At 46.5% G+C, this 21064-nt stretch overlaps 1 protein-coding gene across 1 annotated transcript in view; it reads left to right on the top strand.

Moving 5' to 3' along the window:
• The window catches only part of LOC308693795 (uncharacterized protein), a gene marked incomplete at its 5' end in the record, with an annotated part of 80081 nt that extends 59989 nt beyond the window's left edge, over positions 1–20092 (top strand). Inside the window, 8 exons of the mRNA XM_081370893.1 lie at positions 670–1083; positions 3188–3652; positions 4565–5017; positions 7566–7823; positions 7954–8259; positions 8380–8649; positions 8739–8827; positions 19390–20092. Coding sequence (XP_081227019.1) covers positions 670–1083; positions 3188–3652; positions 4565–5017; positions 7566–7823; positions 7954–8259; positions 8380–8649; positions 8739–8827; positions 19390–19529 — 2395 coding nt within the window. The 3' untranslated portion in view covers positions 19530–20092. The remainder of the gene's footprint in view (positions 1–669; positions 1084–3187; positions 3653–4564; positions 5018–7565; positions 7824–7953; positions 8260–8379; positions 8650–8738; positions 8828–19389) is intronic.
• Between the last annotated feature and the right edge of the window lie 972 nt (positions 20093–21064).

Here is a 21064-nt window from a genome sequence, read left to right as displayed (position 1 = left end):
AACTAGAAATGTATGATTTAGACAAGAAGTCTCAGCTAGGCAATACCTCTTCTGAAACGTGTTGGTCTTGTGTTGTGGTGACTAACAACTGCATCTGGCCAGTGCACCCCTTCACGTCTGTTTGTGATCAGCGGTTAAGCGTGCCTCTGTTCAAAATGTTTTTTTTTTTTTGTTTGTTTTGTTTTTTTCACACAACGAGACTGACAACTGATACGTGAATATATTTGGTTTCTATAGATATCTGGGGAAAAAATGGAATTGGTTGAAAGTGTAAATGCAGCCAAAGTCTGACAAAGATTTACATTTACAGCAACTGAATCTGTTAATTAAATTAACCACCATTTACATTTTGTGGTTTCAGAAAAAAATTTCAATTACTATATTTGTTTCAATGTTTCACAGTTGTTGTTTTTTTATTTATTTTTAAATTTAATTGATTTTAACCAGTGTGGCTCCACTTACCCATATCATTTTTTATATTTTGCCAGAAAAAAAGGCAATATCACCTCAGAGCAAAACTAAGGATAATTATAAAAACATCTGTTCATCACTTTTCACTGTTCAATTACACTGACCTTAGGTATTATATGACAAACTCTGATTAATTTCAAGAATCTTTATTTGTCTCCTTTGTCATCTCTAACTGAATCTTGTTCATTATTTCTTTAGATTTGTTGAACCACAGAATAAATCATCTGAATCATGGGAGAAAAGAAAGAGATTATTAATACTGGATTTGTGTCTGCAAGCTGCTGTTAACCAGAAAGAGACAATAGAAGAAACTGTGAAGAAACTGCTGTCATCTGTGAATTATGAGAGATGTGATCTCCTGCTGGATCTGTGTTCACATGTGAAGGACTATGAGACTCAAACAGGCAGGAGTGTCCTTCCAGCATTACAGCCAGTTTATCAGTCAGTGTCTGCAGTCTGGAGAATAAAGCTCTCAGAGAGAAAGAGCTCCATCCTCCTAGAAGTGCTGAAACTCCAAACAGAGAAGAAACCAGTAGAGCTGATAGACTGGACAGATGAAGAGAGTGAAGTGAGGGGATTCCTCCAGTGTCTGCCCTACATCTCACAGCTCAGGTGAGAGTCTCATGGGGAACAGACCAACCATGCTTGTTTTATTGTACTCACAATAGAATTAATGTAATGACCATAATTAATTAACAACATGAATGTGAACCAGAATTGAATTGCATGTGTAGCGTTGGCAGTGCGAGGGTAATAGAGTTGAGAAAGATTTACCACACTTTTAACAGAAATGGCAATATATGCTCAACTACGCCACCCCAGAAAACCAGAGAAATAGTCCTAAGGGCACACAGGTTCGTTTTGAGTGGGTGGGTGAGAGGACACGAGGCATATAAATAGTTTTATTTTCTTTGTCAATGTTGAATAAATAGTTGGGAATTCAAAGTTAAAACTCTTACACTGGCATATGATATGATGAACACCATCAATAAGAATCTACTCAAATACACACACAACAAATAACACTCAATGTAAAGAAACTCAACCAAGAGCAGAGGTATCTGGAGGTAAGGGCTAGCTGCCAAATTGGAAAATAAACCCCCCAATAGTCCACTACAAATACCCAAACACACACGTGAAGGTTAAATGCCAGAAGACACAGCACTAGGTGTAAACACCACACGAATGGCAGCTTCGCTTTCACCCTCCAGAAACCCCCAGCTCCTGCAACAAAGAAAACAATGAGAAACACAAACATAAACACAATCCAAGATGATAAGATGTCAAATACGTCAAGGATTTAAACCACTTGACCTAGAATTAGGACACACAATCCCTCCTGAAAACAAGTTCACTCGGTTTTGGTGATCAAAAATACAACACGAAATAAACAAAAAGAAAGAACGAAAACAAATAATCATACATGTAGATATGAATCAATGGAGTTCAATAGGTGGCAGCCAGAGAAGACAGCCCGCCCGCAGTCAGTCGAATTGCATGGTCTTCACAAGCAACGTACGTGCAACAGAAACACAGCAACTAAAAGTTACTATCCTGATGGATGTCGAGGCAAAACAGCGACGCAGTCGCAATTATACACAATCACAGTTCAGCATTAATACTTGATTCTCACGAATAGCCCAAGAGACCCTCAGTTATGCAGGGGGGGGGGCCTGCCGAGCCAAAAGATAATGTTAAAAACAGAAACAAATTAACACACATAACTAATCTTACCTACCGCAGAATGATCCCGGCGCACAAACCGCGTCGCAGTCGCGCACCATATTGCAGTACAGCAGCTCAGTCAGGAACACATGCTATCAATGACATGCTATCAATGCCACCGAAAAAAAAATGTAAATAATCAGCCGCGGTCAATTTCTTCTTGTTATATAAAAACATCTACTCATACCTGTGAGGCGTGGGCAGCCAGCACACAGCAGACGAGGAAGCCAGCTTACAGTCCAAGCCTGCAGCAACCACGGATGACGTCACAAGGCCGATACCAAGACGCATGCCATGTGGCAACCACACATCCCTTATATCAAACAAGAAAGGGGCAGGGGCTTAAATTAAGCACAGGTGAATGAAATCCTCATTAGTGGATTCAGTCACCCTGCTACACGTCATCACACAAAAAAAGAAAACACTACATTGACGTGTGGTTTTCCATAGTCAAACTACAATCTTCATCTCTCCATCCAAATAAACCTGACGCAATACATAATCATATATTTGCAGAATTAAATACACATAGTACATTACCTCTGTCTTTCAGAGAATGTGTACAATGATGAAGCCAATTGTAGTGTGATTACTGTAACATGAAGAAAAACTACAATCAAATTATCTAGGTTTGTTAGTTTGTCTTTAGAAAAACCGAACTGGTGCAATTTTATTCAGACTAAGACATTTGCATGACATTAGAAGATGAATAATAGTTTTAGTCCGCCTGAAATCAAACATGTAAAGTACATGTGAACGTGATTACTGATGTGATCATACACAGGACAAACACTTGACTTTAACAAAGCTCTAGATAAAGCATTTACTGTCATGATAGTCAGCAGACAAGCACAGTGTAAAAACTCAATGGCTTAAATCATTTTGAAAGTATGTCTAAAAGAAATAAGGTGATTTATATGGTGGATCACATGCAGTATTTTATTTTATCCAGCTCTGGACATTAACATTCTCATTTTGTCTCTGTCCACAGAATTCATGAATATTCTTCTGAGAAAAAAGAATCTGCTGTCCAGTTTCTGCTGGATCTGACTGTTGCAGCTTCAAAGTGTGTTACAACTACAGGAGAGAATTTCATTGAGCTTTTAACATCTGTGTGCAGCTACAGATCATTTCTCTGTTATGATGATGATGATGATGATGATGATGATGATGATGAGTATCAGGATGAACACTGTGATTTCCTGCTGGATCTGTGTTCACATGTGAAGGACTATGAGACTCAAACAGGCAGGAGTGTCCTTCCAGCATTACAGCCAGTTTATCAGTCAGCTCCTGCAGTCTGGAGAATAAAGCTCTCAGAGAGAAAGAGCTCCATCCTCCTAGAAGTGCTGAAACTCCAAACAGAGAAGAAACCAGTAGAGCTGATAGACTGGACAGATGAAGAGAGTGAAGTGAGGGGATTCCTCCAGTGTCTGCCCTACATCTCACAGCTCAGGTGAGAGTCTCATGAGGAACAGACCAAACATGCTTGATTATTGTATTCAGTGCTCACAATAAAATGAATGAAATGAATGTATATGTTGGGTAGATAATTTATATGTGAACATGAACTAGCCCTCTGGTGCTCATCTGGTAGTCACACTTGTTATCTTCACGGTTATAAGTGACCGGACACCTGAAAATGAAACTTTTTCCACCCCAGTAAAACCAATGTAATATGTACATATAAAATTGAATGCAATAATATTTTTTTCTTTTGAATTTTGAGAGGATTTGATGGTACTATTAATATTTATGCAATAATTATGGTTAATTTTTGCCATTGAATGTAATTTTAAAAATCTAATTATTTAAAATATGTTTTTCAATTAAAGCAGTATTTCAGATTAATATAGAGACTAGACCTTTTAAATCCAATTCTTTAAGTCAGATTAGCGCCATCTGTTGATAGAATATAAAATAAAACGTGTAATTTCATGGTGTTACCACTAGATGCCTGTATAGCTCTATGGAGAGGCTTGTGAATTCTCTAGTTGTTTTTGGACAAAATTACTTACTTTTAAGATGTGGATTTGAATGTATTTTTTTTAAATTCTCAAATAATACTTTTTGTCTAGGTTTATAAAAAAATACAACTAAATTTTGGTGTGAAGTGTACATATTTTTACTACAGTCAAACCTGAATACAGAGAAAGCATTTTGTTACGCGTAACATTCAAATTCAATAAAAAATGTACAAAAATTAACAGGAATGCTTTATCACAGCTTAATCCATCTAGATCTGATCTCATTTCAACCTCTTATTTCAGTCTTCTGACTCAATTATGCTGTATGGTAATAGTCATACCAGTTCATTTTTATTCTCCTACACTGGACAATAAAGTGATAATTATGTGTGCCTCCACAGATTTTGGGACATTGACTACATGAAGAGAGAAGCTGCTGTAAAGTTTCTGCTGAATCTGTTTGTTTCAGCATCAGAGTTTGATGCAAATACAGAAGAAAATTACACTGAACTATTAACATCTGTGTGCAGCTACACATCTTTCCCCTGTGATGAGGATTATTATGAAGAAATTGAGTATCAGATTGATCAGTGTGATTTCCTGCTGGATCTGTGTTCACATGTGAAGGACTATGAGACTCAAACAGGCAGGAGTGTCCTTCCAGCATTACAGCCAGTTTATCAGTCAGCTCCTGCAGTCTGGAGAATAAAGCTCTCAGAGAGAAAGAGCTCCATCCTCCTAGAAGTGCTGAAACTCCAAACAGAGAAGAAACCAGTAGAGCTGAGAGACTGGACAGATGAAGAGAGTGAAGTGAGGGGATTCCTCCAGTGTCTGCCCTACATCTCACAGCTCAGGTGAGAGTCTCATGAGGAACAGACCAACCATACTTGATTATTGTATTCAGCGCTCACAATAAATTAATGAAATGAATGTAAAGTGTATGTTAGTAAGACAATATATATGTGAACCAGAATTGAAAACACTAAGTTGCATGAACTTCTTAGACTAGTCTTACAAGTTAGTCATCTAATAATTTTTTTAATTAAGGCTGATCATAACTGTTTTAAAAGAGTTTAATAAAGATGTATATTTATGTAATTTGAATCTGAAAAGTAAATCTGATTAGCCCTAACTAACTGCTAGTTGTTCAGAGTCAGACTAGTTCTTGTGCAGTGTTGGGCAGTAACTAGTTAGCCTACTAGTGATGCGTTACAGTAATATTACTTTCTCTGGTAACTAGTAGTGTAACTAATATCTTCTTTTTTTTGTCACAATTGCTAATGATTTGAAATTCAAAAATCCAATCATCACTATCCATTTTCATAATCGTTGTGGTGTGTGTGCGCTCATGACTTCACCAACGCAGCAAGCTGGCTTTGTCTGAAGATGGAGAAGCCCAGATCATATAGCGGCTGAAAATACAGCCTTTATTTTCATTTTTCTATGTTGCTGCTTTATTAAATAAGTAAGGGTTAATGCCCTTCGAGGTGTCCATTGTCAGGTATTAATGGACGACGGCGAACAGCGGAGGACAGTTGCCTCCGCCGAAGTCCATTAATACCTGACAATGGTCACCTCGAAGGGCATTAACCCGCTTATACCATGGTCACTTGCCAAATAACACATTTTTAAAACATTAGTTTATATTTTAATTAGTTTTACAATCGAAATCTAAAGTTTTTACAAACAATAACTTGGTTTCGGAGATATTTATAGTCCGCTCAGCTCGTAGAACCTTCAGTTCTCTTACGAGAGTCCTCTCGTACTGCGTTTTATCAAAACGCTACGGGAAAAGTCTCTTTTCACGAAACACTGAAGCAAAAAATTATCCTTTAATTTTCATATATGTAAAACGCGTTGCGGCAGCAGCAGACAGCTATGGCGAGACGGCTTGCTCGCTCATTGGCTGCTCTGCGGCAACTGCTTAAGCCTATCGAGCGAGGCCTGGGATGACATCAGGCCAATGAGGGCGCTTCGCGCCCTCCTCGCCACTTCCCGCCGAAACGGGCGTGGCTTACCTCTATAAAAGGAGCTCGAGAAGGCTGACTCATTTGATTTTAATCTCTTCAGCGAAGCGCACGCATCGCTGGATCACGGAAGCAGCGTCGTTGAAGCAAGCACATCAGCGGGACGAGCCCTCGAAGCCGCTGGCCAACGCCGCCTTCTACAGCCGTACCTGCTGCGCTTTCCGACGCCTATATCCTTTTCATACTATTGCTTTTCTGTGTGTGTGTGTGTGTGTTCTTCGCAACACTCACCCCTAAAAGAGCTGCGTCTTTTTCAAGATGCCTTCCTGCGGCTCGTGCCGAGCCCCACTCACCGAGGGAGACAAGCACGTCATCTGTGTTTCCTGCCTGGGTGAGGACCATGCAGCGCTCGCGCTCGCTGACGGCGGATGCCCTCACTGCGAGCTTTTGCCGATGGTGACTCTGAGGACTCGCCTGGCATCCATTTCCAAGCCTGCATTCACCGCCGCGATGCCGCGCCGTAAGAAGCGCCGCTCGCAGCGGGTCCCGGAACCCGCTCCAGCCCGACCAAGCTCGCCGGTTCGCCCGCCAGCTTCACCGGCCTCTCTCGAATCACTTCCTGATGCTCAGCGCCCGCAGTCTGCCGCCGCTTCATCAGAGGAAGTCGGTTCAGAGGCCGCGTCGGGGGAGAAGGATTCCTGCTCTCTGCTAGCTTCAGGCAGCGAGGATTGGGCGAGCTTTGAGGATCTCGCGCCTCCTGCCCGCAAGCCCTCAACGAGAGCCAACATTGAGACGGAGCTCATGCGGGTACTCGCACTGGCCGCGGCGAGCCTCGGCCTCGAGTGGTCTGCACCGGAGCCCCCCTCTCGAACCCGGCTGGATGGTAGTTTCCTCCCTGGTGAGCGCACTTCCCCGGAATCTAAGCCCGCTCCTTTTCTTCCTGAGCTAAACGAAGAAGTTGCGAAGGCTTGGAACGCGCCCTACTCTGCGCGGACGTGCTCATCTGTGTCACCCGCATTTTCCTCTCTGGATAATGCCAGTGACCGAGGCTACCTCTCTCTTCCGCCGGTGGAACAGGCGATAGCGACCCACCTTTGCCCGCCCTCTGCTGGACGGCGGACTAAACCGGTGTTGCCTTCCAGAGCCTGCCGCATGACGTCGACGCTGCTCGCGCGAATCTTCTCCGCCGCTGGGCAGGCCGCGTCATCGCTACACACCATGGCTACGCTGCAGATTTACCAGGGTGATCTCCTCCGTAAGCTGGACGAGATGGGACCTGACGCTATCTGCATCGCGGATTTAAGGAGCGCTTCAGATCTCACGCTCCGAGCTACTAAAGCCGCCGCACAAGCCATGGGACGGTGTATGGCTTCCGCCACTGTCGCTGAGAGGCACTTATGGCTGACGATTTTACTGATGATCTTATTCTCCACAGGTTGAGCCCCAGCTTTACTCTGTCCATCATTATGGAGATTTATGAGCCTCGCTCTCCTCAGTATGTGTCCAGTCTGATGAGTTCAGCAGGAAATGACATCAATCTGAGCGGCAGAGTGTTGGACTCTGTTCACTGCGCTGCCCTGCGCTTCACTCTCGAGAACTGCAACACTGTTAAACTCAATCTGCTCTGGACCTCCGTACCAGAGGAGGAGCTGGAGAGCTTTCTGCCTTTGCTCAGCAGAGTCACACAACTCAGGTTAGCAGATTTAAAGCACTGGTATTATAATGGCTGTTGTTTTGCTCAAGAATCTCTTTGTTAACTGTGTGTGTGTGTGTGTGTGTGTGTGTGTGTGTGTGTGTGTGTGTGTGTGTGTGTGTGTGTGTAGTGTTGACAGGCTGCTGCTGCTGAAGCTGCTTCATTGCTGCAGTTCCTCTGATCTCCAGCAGGAGACAGCATCTGTTCTGCTCTCTGCTCTTCACAACACACTGGACTTCTCCTGCTGCTCGGCTCTGGATTTAACACACACACTGGAAAATCAACAACATCTGATACTCACCGATAGAGACTGTAAAATAATCTCATCTGTGCTTCAGAAAACCCAAAGTGTTGTGAAGTTGATTTTACAGGACTGTGAGATCTCTGATACGGCCCTGAAACAACTTTGGTCAATCCTGCCTCGAGTCCGGCTGAGGTGAGAAACCTGACAGATCCCTTTCATTACTGATATCACACAGTCCAATTATGTATCTCCATATAAACTCCCTGTATATTATTGTCATGTTTGTCGTTGTGTTCTCCTGTCTCTCATCAGCTGTAGTAAAGCTTTGCTGCTGCAGTTTCTGGCTTGTATTAAAGATGGATCTCAGAGAGGCTCTTCGAGGACAACTGAGGCTCTTTCACAGGCCTTGGGAGGAGAGATGGACCTCAGTCACACTCAGATGGACCCGAGCGCTTGTGAACAGCTGGCGCTGTTTCTGGAATATTCTGAAGGGCTGAAAGAACTGGATCTCAGTCACTGCAAACTCACTGATCACTGCATGAAGCCGCTGATGCCACATCTGCACAAAACTCAGACTCTGGAGTGAGTTACAGAGACACGGCAGCAATAGACAAACACTAAACGTGTTTATTTCTGTCATTTTATTGTTTCTGTCTCATTTCTTCTTATAGTGTGAGTCACAATAATATCACAGATGAATCAGCAGAGAGAATCCACAGCGTCGACTCGTCTCCACTCACAGCAATATCCAGACTGTGCGGTAAGTGTGTGTGTGTGATCAGTGTTTTATTTCTGTATGTTTATTAACCCTCTATGGGCCCACATCATTTATTAATAAAACAGGGAAGTTTTAGTGATTTAACTAAACAAAACATAAATCATTAGATTTTTACGTTATAAAGTTATATAAAATATCTGTTTTCTGTTAATCTGATTAAATTAATTATTAAATTACCAGTTTAAAAAAATGCAAGCAATGCTAGTTCTCTTACGAAAGTCCTCTCGTACTGCGTTTTATCAAAACGCTACGGGAAAAGTCTCTTTTCACGAAACACTGAAGCAAAAAATTATCCTTTAATTTTCATAGATGTAAAACGCGTTGCGTCAGCTATGGCGAGACGGCTTGCTCGCTCATTGGCAGTGTTGGGTGTAACGCGTTACAAAGTAAAAAATTACAAAGTAACGCGTTACTGTAATAATATTACTTTTTTCAGTAACTAGTAGTGTAAGGCATTACTCGTCTGAAAATAGTAATATTATTACAGTTTTCCCGAGCTAGTTACTTGCGTTACATTTGCCAGTAGCACCTTCATCACACACAAGGCACACAACACAGAGAACAGAAGGGAAGGGGAGGAGGGCGTGAATGGAACAGTGATTGGTCTGGGTTTGGCACGAGCTATCATTTACCATCACCGATTGGTCGACACGCGGAAGTTAAGGCCAATCAGGGATGACTTCCCTAATGAATATTCATGAGTCTTCCCCTACCATCCTGGGAAAAAAAATATAGCGCCCCGGACGCGCGCGCGCAGCCCGTTCACTCTCACCGCCTTCAAACAACACGAGCGCTGTATTGCTCTCTCTCCCTCGCGCATATAGTAAAAGGTCGGAAGACCGGTTGTGTTTTATAGACAATTTTGCATATAAATGACTATTTATAGGGCTTGAATTACAACCTGAAACTGCGCATGCGCGGGTAAAACTGCTGTGGTGAAACTGTGGCTCTGCGGCTCTGCAGACAGATATTATTGGGACAGATGGGGAAAAATGGAAGCGTCAACAACGGCAAGTACAAGTACAGTTGTTTGTAGTTATTTGTGCTAGACAGTGCCAGTCTGTTGTTGGCGTAATAAAGACCCTAAAGAACACTCCTCCTTTGTATGTTCTCCCTCCATCTGATGCATCTCAGGCAATTATAGAGCAATTAAGAAAAAAAATGTAACTAGTAATATAACTAGTAATATAACTAGTTACTTTCTCCAGGGAGTAATAAAGTAAAGTAAGGCATTACTATTTTTGAGAGTAATATGTAATATGTAATATATTACTTTTTTGAGTAACTAGCCCCAACACTGCTCATTGGCTGCTCTGCGGCAACTGCTTAAGCCTATCGAGCGAGGCCTGAGATGACATCAGGCCAATGAGGGCGCTTCGCACCCTCCTCGCCACTTCCCGCCGAAACGGGCGTGGCTTACCTCTATAAAAGGAGCTCGAGAAGGCTGATTCACTTGATTTTAATCTCTTCAGCGAAGCGCACGCATCGCTGGATCACGGAAGCAGCGTCGTTTGAAGCAAGCACTTCAGCGGGACGAGCCCTCGAAGCCGCTGGCCAACGCCGCCTTCTACAGCCGTACCTGCTGCGCTTTCCGACGCCTATATCCTTTATTACTATTGCTTTTCTGTGTGTGTGTGTGTGTGTTCGCTGCAACACTCACCCCTAAAAGAGCTGCGTCTTTTCAAAGATGCCTTCCTGCGGCTCGTGCCGAGCCCCACTCACCGAGGGAGACAAGCACGTCATCTGTGTCTCCTGCCTGGGTGAGGACCATGCAGCGCTCGCGCTCGCTGACGGCGGCTGCCCTCACTGCGAGCTTTTGCCGATGGTGACTCTGAGGACTCGCCTGGCATCCTTCTCTAAGCCTGCATTCACCGCCGCGATGCCGCGCCGTAAAAAGCGCCGCTCGCAGCGGGTCCCGGAACCCGCTCCAGCCCGACCAAGCTCGCCGGTTCGCCCGCCAGCTTCACCGGCCTCTCTCGAATCACTTCCTGATGCTCAGCGCCCGCAGTCTGCCGCCGCTTCATCAGAGGAAGTCGTTTCAGAGGCCGCGTCGGGGGAGAAGGATTCCTGCTCTCTGCTAGCTTCAGGCAGCGAGGATTGGGCGAGCTCTGAGGATCTCGCGCCTCCTGCCCGCAAGCCCTCAACGAGAGCCAACATCGAGACGGAGCTCATACGAGTACTCGCGCTGGCCGCGGCGAGCCTCGGCCTCGAGTGGTCTGCACCGGAGCCCCCCTCTCGAACCCGGCTGGATGGTAGCTTCCTCCCTGGTGAGCGCACTTCTCCGGAATCTAAGCCCGCTCCTTGCATGAAGAAGTTGCGAAGGCCTGGAACGCGCCCTACTCTGCGCGGACGCGCTCATCTGTGTCACCAGCATTTTCCTCTCTGGATAATGCCAAAGACCGAGGCTACCTCTCTCTTCCGCCGGTGGAACAGGCGATAGCGACCCACCTTTGCCCGCCCTCTGCTGGACGGCGGACTAAACCGGTGTTGCCTTCGAAAGCCTGCCGCATGACGTCGACGCTGCTCGCGCGAATTTTCTCCGCCGCTGGGCAGGCCGCGTCATCGCTACACACCATGGCTACGCTGCAGATTTACCAGGGTGATCTCCTCCGTAAGCTGGACGAGATGGGACCTGACGCTATCTGCATCGCGGACTTAAGGAGCGTTTCAGATCTCACGCTCCGAGCTACTAAAGCCGCCGCACAAGCCATGGGACGGTGTATGGCTTCCGCCACTGTCGCTGAGAGGCACTTATGGCTGACGCTCACGGAGATGGCCGATTCCGAGCGCACCGCGTTTCTCGATGCCCCGCTGTCCTCCGCTGGCCTTTTTGGTTCTTCTCTCTCCGAGTTCGTGGAGAGATTTACCGAGGCCCAGAAAGCGTCTCAAGCCTTCAAGCACTTCCTGCCGAAGCGCTCCGGTTCTGCAGCGGGTCGTGACAAACGGACTCCGCGGAGCTCTCAGCCTCAGCCCCCACCTTCGGCCGCCTCTTCGCAGCAGCCACAACAGCACAGCTCGAGGCCCCGCTCTCGGCCCAGCACCCGGCGCCCCTCTTCGCGCGGGCCGCGATCGAGGATTGTGGTAAAACCGGAAGTCCCGAAGAAGTCCTAGCAAGCCTAGGAAAGCGCAGGTGTGTGAGTCCCGTTGCGGCCGGCCTCTCACCCAAGCGCCCCGCTGTTTCAGTCCCAAGATTTGCGACTGTTCCAGCGTTTTCTGCGGAGAGCAAGTCCGCACTGCTGCCCGCTTGCCTGCACACAAAAGCCGTTCTCACGGCTACCCAGATAAATCTCAAAAAGAGTGTATTTACTGGTGTCCCGGCCACGGCCGATGGTGCTATAAATGTAGTCTCGATGCCCACTCCTCAGTGCCCATCACTACACACAAGCACAGCCCTACACTTAGGGCCCGCGCACATAAAATCGACTCAGGTCAGTTGCGCTTCCAGCATAGTGAGAGTGCCCACTTCCCAGTGCCCACGAACACTATGTCTAACAGATCACAGGCTCTCTGTAAAAACGAGAACTGTGAGCGCGCGCTCTGCTCAGGCAGACGCCGCGCCCAAAGCAGTAAATGTGCCCGCTCCCAGCCCACATCTACTCGCTCACATGGGTCCTATGAGACTTTCTCAGTCCTCCCTCACTCAGCTAAGCACTGTAGTAAGGTCGAGGACGAGCGTTTCGCCCGCTGTATTAAGCGCGCGCCCCGCCTCAAATGCCACAGGCATAACGCCTATGTTTGTATCCCCCGAAGCGCCTCTGTCGCACGGCGATCAGAGCGCGCTCCGTATCCAGCCCCTAGCCAGCCATGCAGAAGCATGGGCAGCGCTTCCAGGGGTTTCGGACTGGGTGCTAGGCATTATAAAGAGAGGCTTCTCGCTACAGTTTTGTCGACGCCCTCCCCGCTTCATAGCGCGCGTCGAAACTACGGTTTCGTTGGAAGTAGCTCACCTACTTCGAGCCGAAATATCAAAACTGATAAGCAAAGGGGCGATAGAGCGCGTTCCCCCAGCTCTAAGCGAAGGGGGGCTATACAGCAGATACTTTCTAGTCCCCAAAAAGGACGGCGGTATCAGACCCATACTGGATCTAAGACGGCTGAACAGAGTATTCGTGAAACGCAGTTTCAAAATGCTCACAACCAGCAAAATTCTCGCGCATGTTCGCCGAGAAGACTGGTTCATGTCGATAGATCTGAAGGACGCGTATTTTCAAATACAGATAGCGTCACATCACAGGCGATACTTGAGATTCGCCTTCGAGGGTCAGACATACCAGTATACAGTCCTGCCATTCGGCTTGTCCCTGGCACCTCGTACATTTACGAAATGCATGGACGCAGCGCTCGCTCCTCTCAGACTCAGAGGCATGCGAGTGCTGAACTATTTGGACGACTAGTTGATCCTAGCTCAATCACGATCACAGCTCGTGGAGCACAGAACCATTCTACTCGATCACCTCTAGAATCTTGGTATCACAGTCAACTGGACAAAGAGTTCATTGAACCCCAGTCAAACGATTTTGTTTCTGGGCGTCGTTCTGGACTCACAGTCTATGACAGCGCGGCTGTCACCACAGCGCGTGTTGATCATTCAGCGCGCGGCGAGATCTTTCCGCCGCGGCGCTGTCACCCCGCTCAGGAAGTGTCAAAGAATGCTGGGTCTCATGGCCTCAACATCGTCAGTTCTCCGGCTGGGCTTGCTCCGCATGCGCCCACTGCAGTTCTGGTTGAAAGCGCGGGTACCGCGCAGAGCGTGGGCGACCGGTCGATTACGCCTCAAGGTCGATCAAAGCTGTGTTTCAGCCCTGGCGCCTTGGACGGCGGACGACTGGTACCGATCAGGTGTAAGCCTGGGGACTTCCTCGAGAGTGAGGATAGTGTCGACAGACGCATCCACCTCGGGATGGGGAGCGCTGCTCGAGGGCAGACCGTTCTTCGGCCTGTGGTCGGAACAAGAAAAGCTCCAACACATAAACTGCCTAGAAATGCTGGCAGTGCACAACGCGATGACGCGTTTTTGTCCCCACATCAAGGACGAACACGTCATAGTCCGTTCGGACAACATGGCTGTGGTGTCCTACATAAATCGCCAGGGCGGTCTGAAATCCATATCCCTGTACAGGCTGGTGAAACGCCTCCTATTATGGGCTCAGCACAACTTACGCTCGCTGAGAGCAGTGCATGTACCTGGGCTTCAGAATGTGGGCCCAGACAGACTGTCCAGGAACAATGTTCCCCCGGGCGAATGGTCTCTACACCCACAAACAGTCCAGCTGTTGTGGGAGAGATTCCCGGCCACGGCCGATGGTGCTATAAATGTAGTCTCGATGCCCACTCCTCAGTGCCCATCACTACACACAAGCACAGCCCTACACTTAGGGCCCGCGCACATAAAATCGACTCAGGTCAGTTGCGCTTCCAGCATAGTGAGAGTGCCCACTTCCCAGTGCCCACGAACACTATGTCTAACAGATCACAGGCTCTCTGTAAAAACGAGAACTGTGAGCGCGCGCTCTGCTGAGGCAGACGCCGCGCCCAAAGCAGTAAATGTGCCCGCTCCCAGCCCACATCTACTCGCTCACATGGGTCCTATGAGACTTTCTCAGTCCTCCCTCACTCAGCTAAGCACTGTAGTAAGGTCGAGGACGAGCGTTTCGCCCGCTGTATTAAGCGCGCGCCCCGCCTCAAATGCCACAGGCATAACGCCTATGTTTGTATCCCCCGAAGCGCCTCTGTCGCACGGCGATCAGAGCGCGCTCCGTATCCAGCCCCTAGCCAGCCATGCAGAAGCATGGGCAGCGCTTCCAGGGGTTTCGGACTGGGTGCTAGGCATTATAAAGAGAGGCTTCTCGCTACAGTTTTGTCGACGCCCTCCCCGCTTCATAGCGCGCGTCGAAACTACGGTTTCGTTGGAAGTAGCTCACCTACTTCGAGCCGAAATATCAAAACTGATAAGCAAAGGGGCGATAGAGCGCGTTCCCCCAGCTCTAAGCGAAGGGGGGCTATACAGCAGATACTTTCTAGTCCCCAAAAAGGACGGCGGTATCAGACCCATACTGGATCTAAGACGGCTGAACAGAGTATTAGTGAAACGCAGTTTCAAAATGCTCACAACCAGCAAAATTCTCGCGCATGTTCGCCGAGAAGACTGGTTCATGTCGATAGATCTGAAGGACGCGTATTTTCAAATACAGATAGCGTCACATCACAGGCGATACTTGAGATTCGCCTTCGAGGGTCAGACATACCAGTATACAGTCCTGCCATTCGGCTTGTCCCTGGCACCTCGTACATTTACGAAATGCATGGACGCAGCGCTCGCTCCTCTCAGACTCAGAGGCATGCGAGTGCTGAACTATTTGGACGACTAGTTGATCCTAGCTCAATCACGATCACAGCTCGTGGAGCACAGAACCATTCTACTCGATCACCTCTAGAATCTTGGTATCACAGTCAACTGGACAAAGAGTTCATTGAACCCCAGTCAAACGATTTTGTTTCTGGGCGTCGTTCTGGACTCACAGTCTATGACAGCGCGGCTGTCACCACAGCGCGTGTTGATCATTCAGCGCGCGGCGAGATCTTTCCGCCGCGGCGCTGTCACCCCGCTCAGGAAGTGTCAAAGGATGCTGGGTCTCATGGCCTCAACATCGTCAGTTCTCCGGCTGGGCTTGCTCCGCATGCGCCCACTGCAGTTCTGGTTGAAAGCGCGGGTACCGCGCAGAGCGTGGGCGACCGGTCGATTACGCCTCAAGGTCGATCAAAGCTGTGTTTCAGCCCTGGCGCCTTGGACGGCGGACGACTGGTACCGATCAGGTGTAAGCCTGGGGACTTCCTCGAGAGTGAGGATAGTGTCGACAGACGCATCCACCTCGGGATGGGGAGCGCTGCTCGAGGGCAGACCGTTCTTCGGCCTGTGGTCGGAACGAGAAAAGCTCCAACACATAAACTGCCTAGAAATGCTGGCAGTGCACAACGCGATGACGCGTTTTTGTCCCACATCAAGGACGAACACGTCATAGTCCGTTCGGACAACATGGCTGTGGTGTCCTACATAAATCGCCAGGGCGGTCTGAAATCCATATCCCTGTACAGGCTGGCGAAACGCCTCCTATTATGGGCTCAGCAAAACTTACGCTCGCTGAGAGCAGTGCATGTACCTGGGCTTCAGAATGTGGGCCCAGACAGACTGTCCAGGAACAATGTTCCCCCGGGCGAATGGTCTCTACACCCACAAACAGTCCAGCTGTTGTGGGAGAGATTCGGCAGAGCGGAGGTGGACCTTTTCGCGTCCCACGAAAACGCGCACTGCCCCGCGTTCTTTTCAAAGACCGACAGCGCGCTGTCCCGAAGGTGGCCGCGCTGCCCGTTATACGCTTTTCCCCCCGTCTCCCTCCTGCCACAGGTGTTGGAACGGGTCAGGAAAACAAAATGCCCAGTGCTGCTTGTAGCTCCGTTCTGGGAGAACCAGACATGGTTCCCAGTTCTGATGCAGTTGGCAAATATCGCTCCATGGCCACTGCCGTTGAGGAGAGATCTCCTCTCGCAGGCCGGGGGCTCGATTTGGCACCCACACCCGGAACTGTGGTCCCTTCATGTGTGGGCGCTCAACGGATACCCGTTGGTCTCGCAGAGGGAGTCGTGAATACCATCACTCAGGCTAGTGCGCCGTCGACTCGGCAGCTTTATGCTTCGAAGTGGTCGGTTTTCTCCTGCTGGTGTACAGCTCGGAGCCTTTCACCCCTCGAATGTGAGGTAACGGAGGTTCTGTCCTTCCTACAAGAGCTGTTGGATAAGGGCAGATCCCCTTCCACGCTCAAAGTGTATGTGGCGGCTATTTTAGCGTTCTCTGGTTCAACGCTGGGTCAGTTGCTGGGAAGGAATGATTTAGTCATCCGCTTCCTCAGGGGAGCTAGGAGACTGAATCCACCCAGACCTCCTTCAGTCCCTATGTGGGACCTTTCTACGGTCCTGGCGGCCATGAAAGGTGCCCCTTTCGAGCCTATCCAGTCTATTAGCCTCAAACATTTGTCTTTCAAAACAGTGTTTTTGATGGCTCTCGCTTCAGTGAAGCGCATAGGCGACCTGCACGCGCTCTCTGTGAGCCCGGCGTGCTTGGAGTTTGGTCCTAATGATTCTAAAGTCATACTCAAACCTAAGCACGGCTATGTGCCGAAATCCCTCAACACGCCTTTTCGGGCTCAGGTCATTTCCCTGGCTGCCCTGCCGGCATCGAGTGAGGAAGGGGACTCGAGTTTTCTTTGCCCTGTTAGGGCTTTAAGAGCTTATATGTCCCGCTCTGCTGTCTTCAGACAGACAGAGCAGCTCTTTGTATCGTTCAGCGGACGTTCCAAAGGAATGGCTGTTTCGAAACAAAGTCTATCCAGATGGATAGTTGACGCCATAGCGCTGGCTTATACTGCCCAGGGCATTCCATGCCCGTTGGGAGTCAGAGCGCACTCTACGAGAAACGTTGCTTCTTCGTGGGCTTGGTCCAGCGGGATTTCCCTACAGGATATATATTAGGGCTGAACGATATGGACAAAATTTCATATCTCGATTTTCATGCCAGATATCTCGATATCGATACAATACGATATGACTACGTAAGTACTAAAAAAACAATACATTTAGAGTTTGTAAAATACACACTGATGTCTATGGAAGAGGTAATAATAATCCTTTCCATTATAATTCGACACGTTTTATTCATATCAGATACACATTGTGTAAGTAACTTCAATGTTTACTCTATTCTATTCCCAGTTCACCAGCCACTTACTTTTCAGTATTTCGGGAGAAGTGGATGAATTCACGTGTTGTAAACATAGAGGTTGTAAATCCAACAGATCCGATTCTCTGAACTGCGTCTGCGGCACAAACTAGCACGGCGGCGCCCATCGCGCATACAGCTCAACTAACGCGATCGTTATAAAGGTGTTTAAACAACAATATACTTCCACTTGCATGTATTTGACAATCGGAATATCAGATATTTCATGCCATAGCTAACACATTTGTGAATATTCTGAATAAAAAAGGAAAAATGACATAAAAGCAGATCATCATTCATTCAGCGCTGTTGCTGCTGCGGTGTGTCACGTGACAAGCAATGACGCGTCACCATGGAAACGCCACCCCCCCTCTCACAATATAGTTCCCACGTCCCTGGTAGTGTGCGCGCGCTGGCTTTAGCGGTGCATTCAAGGGCACTCGTAAAACTGATGTTTGTTGTGACTGCCAGAGTTGTATGCAGGGCGAGCGCGGAGAGGGAAAATCTATATCGTCTATATCGTTGCTTTTTTCGATATAATATCTTGAAAGTTCATATCTCGATATAGATACAATAACGATATATCGTTCAGCCCTAATATATATACGGCGTCGGGCTGGGCCTCTCCGTCTACATTTATCAGGTTTTATAACGTAGAGGTTCCCGCCTTACAGGCTAAGCTTTTGTCGGTGTAACCTGTTCAGCCATCTGGTCAGACCGCTGAAACCCATGCGAAATGCGCTACCGACTATTTTGGGCAGAACTGTGTAAGACCCACATTTTCCACATTAGTTCAGGTTCCCTACCCTGTCTATGTGATGTTATACTTGCGTCTGTGGACATGTCTATTCTACGACGCTACAGTATAGGGAATTAAGGCTCTCACCCTTATTCCCTGACTCTGTGTGAGTCAATCTGGTGATTATGCACTGTATGCCTGAAATAGCTTCCGGTGATCAGTGTTTTTATCCCAGCACGCACGGCGTTTTGCAAGGGGTTCCCGTAGTGTTTTGATAAAACGCAGTACGAGAGGACTCTCGTAAGAGAACGTACTCGGTTACTAACGTAACCTCGGTTCTCTCTAGAAGAGGGAATGAGTACTGCGTTCTCTGCCGTGTGTACGGTTCACTCTGGTTCGCTTCGGCGATCAAAATCAAGTGAATCAGCCTTCTCGAGCTCCTTTTATAGAGGTAAGCCACGCCCATTTCGGCGGGAAGTGGCGAGGAGGGCGCGAAGCGCCCTCATTGGCCTGATGTCATCTCAGGCCTCGCTCGATAGGCTTAAGCAGTTGCCGCAGAGCAGCCAATGAGCGAGCAAGCCGTCTCGCCATAGCTGACTGCTGCTGCCGCAACGCGTTTTACATATATGAAAATTAAAGGATAATTTTTTGCTTCAGTGTTTCGTGAAAAGAGACTTTTCCCGTAGCGTTTTGATAAAACGCAGTACTCGTTCCCTCTTCTAGAGAGAACCGAGGTTACGTTAGTAACCGAGTACGTTTTAGATCCACATGGTTGAAGGGCCAAATAAGCATTTTTGAAGCATTTAAATATGATTAAGTCTGTAGTTTTGATATATAAAAATGCGTATTTAAAATTACTTGTTATATACATAAATGTCAGTGGTTCAGTTTAGAATACATATTTTGTGCACATCTTAGCCAAATATAATTTAATGAATACTTTATGATGAATACTTTAACTTGTTGACTGAAGGTCCTGACTTTTTTCACATCACATGACTTTATATCATATTGTGGTCAATTTTGTGTGTTCAGGCTGTTCGGAAACAAAGTCAGAGACAGAAAGCAGTTCATCAGAGACAAGAGATCTGAAATATGGTGAAGATCCTGGACCGTATCCTGATGATTCATTAAGATGTTTTGTAAATGACTCGATTCATGATAAAACAAACTGACGATCACTTTGCAAAAAGTGAAACATCTGTGTCATAGTTTATTTTTATGATAATTTTAAAATGAATGTATTCATATCTTTAATGTAGACTGGTTCATTTAAACCAGAATAATTCAATTGAAATGTTTAAAATATTGCAATGTTGTGGTAATAACGTTTATATTGCCTTAATAAACATATTAGAGCAAGGGTTATTTCTAATGAATGTAGTTCTAGATATTGATCCGTCTTAACTGGCTTCCAGTCGCTGCTCATCAAGTTCAAGAGACTGACATTGTGTCTCTGTGTTCGAGTCTGTACTTTATCATTTGTATTCCACATGTATGTAAGTCACTTTGAATAAAAGACTCTGCTATATAAATAAATGTTAATGTGATGTAAATTAACTCTTATTTGAGCAAAAGTGCGTGGGCCCTTATAATCATCCTAACTAAGGTTAATTAAAGGGTTAGTTCGCCCAAAAATGACAATTCTGTCAGTAATTTCTCACCCTCATGTTGTTCCAACCCTGTTAGACTTTCGTTCATCTTCGGAACACAAATAAAGATATTTATGATGAAATCTGAGAGCTGGCTCACTTCTTCATAGGCTGCTATGTAATCGATATCTGCCATCCCAGAAAAGTTAGTAAAGAGATCGTTAAAATAGTCCAAGTGACTACAAAGAAGATGTGTATGTGTGGATCAGGTGACACGCGTGCATTCATTGACATCTTTTCTTTAAAATTTGGATTTTGAGACTTTATTTTCACAGTTTTTAAGCATTTCACAACCCACACACAAACAACTACAAATGAAAAGGTCTGGTGCTAATTATTAATGTGTGCACAACTACCCATCTATTTGACAAATTCACAAATGTGCGTCACTACATTTAAACTAATAGCTACAATACAACTTGTGTGTGCAAAATACAGAATCAAATGAATGTGCAGCATTTTGTACAAATAGAGACATAGTTGTTAATACAAAACCTCGATTTTGTATTAATATAGGTCATATAATGTAGGGATGATGATAGACTTAACAAAACTGTAACTATAGCATGAAAAAGACACATGCACACCTCTCTGTAGCTGAGTTTGCCGTCATAATCTTCATCCACCTCCTTGATCATGTTCTTCAACCCCAGATGAGTCTGTGGAGCTCCAAGTTTCTCCATCATCAGCTTCAGCTCCATCAGATCAATGAAGCCGTCTTTACCCGAGTCAAATCTACACACAGATACATACAAGCAGCTTTGAAGGAGTAGTTCACCTGAAATTAAAGTTCTGTTATATATGACACATTTAGTACTGTTTTTCCATAATTTAAACCTGCTATATGGCTTCATAAGACCTGTAATATCAGGCAAAAGTCTTATGGACTGTTTTAATGGTTCTTTGTTGTTGGAGAGTTTTGGAGAAAAGTTCTGGATCACAAGTTTAGAACAACTTTACAGGTAAAATTATTTATGTTACTGTAAGCAAGGATGCATTAAATTGATGAAAAATAACAGTTAAGATATTTATGATGTTACAAAAGATTTATATTTCAG

Source organism: Scardinius erythrophthalmus (assembly GCF_964197995.2).
Source record: "Scardinius erythrophthalmus genome assembly, chromosome: 7".
NCBI lineage: Eukaryota > Metazoa > Chordata > Actinopteri > Cypriniformes > Leuciscidae > Scardinius > Scardinius erythrophthalmus.
Note: the sequence above shows the minus strand (reverse complement) of the source record. Positions and strands in the feature narration are given on the sequence as shown.